The 4,329-nt window shown below is 45.6% G+C and overlaps 1 protein-coding gene across 1 annotated transcript in view; it reads right to left on the reverse strand.

Moving 5' to 3' along the window:
* LOC113212212 (uncharacterized) overlaps window positions 1–3,572 on the reverse strand; it is a 54,024-nt gene extending 50,452 nt beyond the window's left edge. The window contains exons 1-2 of the mRNA XM_052274222.1: window positions 3,478–3,572; window positions 3,259–3,354 (exon numbers count right to left, since the gene is read on the reverse strand). Coding sequence (XP_052130182.1) covers window positions 3,259–3,354; window positions 3,478–3,498 — 117 coding nt within the window. The 5' untranslated portion in view covers window positions 3,499–3,572. The remainder of the gene's footprint in view (window positions 1–3,258; window positions 3,355–3,477) is intronic.
* Between the last annotated feature and the right edge of the window lie 757 nt (window positions 3,573–4,329).

Genomic DNA, 4,329 nt, shown 5'->3' on the forward strand with positions numbered 1-4,329 from the left:
GTTTGGCCGGGGTTTGTCCAATTCGAAAAAAAACACATGTTCCGTGTACAGGGGGTGTCCCCGGAGGATATCACGGTAGTTTTGACCATTGCTGTATTCAATTAAGCTTCGGGGACAGTCTCCTCGATCTCTCCGGAGAGGTTCGGGTAGAGTCCATGTGTCCAGATTAGGTTAGGTTTCAGTTTAAATCAGCCTTTACGCTCTTGAAATGTGGATCGTAGGATAGTTTTCGTCGCATAACAGATAAAAACCTCATGACTATCGAAAATTCGTTCGCAAATCTGTGCCAAGGAAACCCCGAGTCCTACCCCCCACTCCCTCAACTCTCCCCGAACCTTTCCGGAGAGATCGGCGAGACTGTCCCCGAAGCTTAATTGAATATAGCACATCGTCAAAACTCACCCCTTCATGGGGGTAGGGGTGAACGGGGCAGGGGTGGGTTTGAACGACCGCGATTTCGCTAGCGCCGTTCGAAAGAGGACACAAATTTGAGTCGGGACGCCAAAAATTTCGATTTTCCGATCATTTAAAGTGACAAATTCGGTACCTTTTCTGTCAAATTTTCTACCCCTCTTCACTCTATGGGCTGCACAGGCCGTATAGGGTAGAGCAAGGGATGCGCACTTCGTGAGATCCAAGACGAACCAATGAGACGTCTACAGGAAAAATCTCGACATTCTAGCTCGAAACACTTACACTGATATATAAAGTGTGCAACTCACACACACTTTAAAGGGTTTAACACCGTGTGGCACACCTCTATGTGTGCAACACGAGTTTTGAATAGTTGGAAGTGTTCAACGGGCGTGTTGCACACTTTTTAGTGTTCAACTTGAGCGTTGAGCTATAGCGCTCGACGGTCAGGTTGAACATTTAAAAGTGTGCAACACACCTGTTGAACACTTCCAACTATTCAAAACTGGTGTTGCACACATAGAAGTGTGCCACACGGTGTTAAACACTTTAAAGTGTGTGTCAGTTGCACAATTTATATATCAGTGAGAAAATACGCCGGCTCAAAAAAGTGCGCCGCTAATTTCAAGCGGCAGTGAACTAGATAATTTAGGGGCCCTTAAGCCCTAAACAGGGTGTGGTTCGGCCCCTAATGTGTGGTTTAAGTATTACTTCCTCAACAATTTTTGCATGAAGCCTTTTTTACGATTTAATGGACCATTTTGCCTTATTCACGGTGTTTTCGCCAATAAGTGCCCCCTAGCACCCAAACGGTACAAAATAGAGCAAAACGGACGAAATTTTCGCTCCTCGGGTTCTACCTTCACAAGTTACCCCAGAAGGGCCCATCAACAACATATTTTTCCCACTTCATGAACATTAATATATTTATTTTTTGGCCACTTTTGTGAGCAAAACTCCCTCTAGCGCCAAACGGACGAAATTTAAGTCCCAAGGACTCTACCTTCACAAGTTACCCCTTAGCGGGCCATCAACAACATATTTTTCCCACTTCATGGACCAACCCTTATTTCTTTGTTAGCCCCTCAGACCCACTCAGGGGTGGTTGAGAGAAGTGGCAACAATAATACCTTGAAAATTTCAGACCTCTAGCTCACGTCCTTCTTGGGCAACGGACAGACAGATAGACAGACAGACACAGGGGCGATGGCATAAGCCCGCTTATATAGCTTCTAACCAAAAGAGCGGGCTAAAAAGGGATAAGTCAACTTGACTCGTTTTTCATTCCGTCATATCTCAGGAACTATGGCACGTAGGCACATAGGTTTTTTCGGAAAATGTGCCTGTCGTACTGTAGAGGAACGGCCACTAAAAATCTCAGTTTGGGGTTATATCAGTTAATAGATTCTTCCGCTACCTAGATCACTTGTTGTAACGACGGTGCGGCAGCATGACTACCGGTGACTTCACCCCACCCATCTGCATTAGAAAAAGAATAATAAGACTCGCTGAATCTAAAAGTCATAAGGTTGAGATTTGACCGGCTCTATCCACGCCTCTCGTTTCCGGAATACTCTTTAATATCGCTGTTTGTGCACGCGTTGTGCACGCGGTTCGCACATGTTGTGCACAGGACCATTTTATCACGGGAGGCTATAAACATCCGCTATATTTTGTGATTTTTTAAAGAGTGTTGTTTGTTTTCGACCACACTTCGAGCCAGAGTGCTCAAATTCAGTACAAAACGTCTGAACTTTGCAAGAACATCTACTTTTTGTCTTTATTAACCCCTTTTACCCCCTCTAAGGATGGTTCCAAAGATTTGCCGACGTCGTTTCATTGTCCAGGAGTGACCTCTTGTAAGTACTCTAACGAGAAACTGCCCACCGTAATCCATCCATATGAAATTTGTGTTTTATAGTTTTGACATTCCCCTGCCGTCCCGTTTTTTAGCCCGCCCTTCTGCTTTGAAAAAGCTATCCAGCGGGCTTATGCAAACGACCTCGTCTGTGTCTGTCTGTGGGTGTGTCTTTGTGTCTGTCTGTGTGTCTGTCTGTCTGTTCCACTAGAAGGATATGTGCTAGAGACTTGAAATTTTCAGGGTATCTCAAGGTCCATCCCTTGTGAACGAAACGCCTACGGCAAATCCTGGCAACCACCCCTAAGGGTGTGAATAGGGGTATCCCAGGTTCAAAAATTCTCGCATAAAGTTTTTTTATTAATGTTCTCTTTCGGAGCAACTCGTCGAAGTAGAGCCCTTCGAACGAAATTTTCGTCCGTTTCGCTCTATCTCTAACCGTTTAGGCGCTAGAGGGTCTTCTTTGACGAAAATAAGCTAAAAATTGCCATAGTGAACAAAAAGGCCTAAAAACCACAAAATAGAACGGAAACTCTCCCCCCACCCCCAAAAAACGTATTCGAAGCAGAAGGGTGGGTTGTAGTCTTTTGGGCAAACTCAAAGACGACGGGTTTAAGCGGGCCGAAGGCCCGCTACATCCTTCGATCATTTTCCTCAGCAAATCGCGTGACAGAAATGGTCGGGCCGCTGGTCCGACCCTCACCGCCGGCACGCCAAGCGGGCCCGGCCCCTGCCGAACGTAGTTGCCGGCGGAGCGAAGTGGAGCGGGCAACTTCGTTTGGCGGAAGCGCGGGCTTGCTTGTTCTTTGATCATCTCGAGATGATCGGTTGCGTAAGCCCGCGTTATTGCTTTTTCAAGGCGGAAAGGTGGGCTATAAAAACACATGAAAAACAAGTTCGCCGAAAATTTTAGTACACCTTCAAGTATGTGCATTTTATTGATCTGAGTGTAATAAAAACCTGTATAATCGGAAGGAATTACTTGCCGTCTTTGGATTAAAAACACATCCTCCATTACGAATTGTAAACAAACCAACGAAAATATATAATAACGACTCATGCTCAAACGTGGATAGTATCATCTGTAGAGATAAGAACAGGTAGTTTACAAAGGCTATTCATACTGCTCGAAATTTCAGAGTTGGCGCCTCCCCGCATAAATCGGCTGAAAGTATATTGCCTTTGGGCCAATATTTTATACAAACCAGTTTCACCCGGGAGGGCATAACAGAAGCGCTAGGTATGTTGACTGGGACAAGTCTTACTACTTGCCGACGAGATTACTGAGAGGGATAATACCGTGACAGGCAGCCATTCGTGCTCAGGAAAGTCAGCTTTCGTGCCAACCTACCTTTTCGCCCAAGCCAGAGCAATTGTTGTTCGGCCTTGTAGAACAATCAACTCATCTACACAGCACGGAAAAAAGGTCTTTACACGTTGCATTTTTAGCACAGTGATTGCCTTTACGCCTGTTTAAGTTTCTGTTTACTGCTCTTTACTTCGTCGAAAGTGAGGACTCCACAGTTCATTTTATCACTTGAACCATGAACCATGCTAAATGGTGCGGAACGACTTTTTCAGCCCGCCCTTCTGCTTCGAAAAAGCTATCCAGCGGGCTTATGCAAAAGACCTCGTGTCTGTCTGTCTGTGTGTCTGTCTGTCTGTCTGTCTGTCTGTTCCACTAGAAGGAGATGTGCTAGAGACTTCAAATTTTCAGGGTATCTTATCCGCGGCCGCTGTTGTCGAAGCTGAAACATATACATTTCTACACACAAGAGTACTCACTTAAACAGGTGCTGTAACTTGGCGTACGTGAAACGTCAGGTGCTTTAAAACGTTCGTAATCCCTCGTTAGGGCTGCAAGGATCTTGGCCGAAGCCTACAAAAAGGTTGTCTAGACTGTCTATTTCATAATTAGGGTCAATTGGCGTCGACATTCTCCGGACTCGTAAAGCTCGCGTAATGGCGGCTGCGGCCACTTGTTTTGAGGGCTGACTTTTTAGCCCGCTCTTTTGCTTAAAAGCTATATAAGCGGGCTTATGCCATCGCCTCTGTGT

This window comes from Frankliniella occidentalis, unplaced genomic scaffold (genome assembly GCF_000697945.3).
Source record: "Frankliniella occidentalis isolate FOCC.00 unplaced genomic scaffold, Focc_3.1 Scaffold355, whole genome shotgun sequence".
In the NCBI taxonomy this organism is placed as follows: domain Eukaryota; kingdom Metazoa; phylum Arthropoda; class Insecta; order Thysanoptera; family Thripidae; genus Frankliniella; species Frankliniella occidentalis.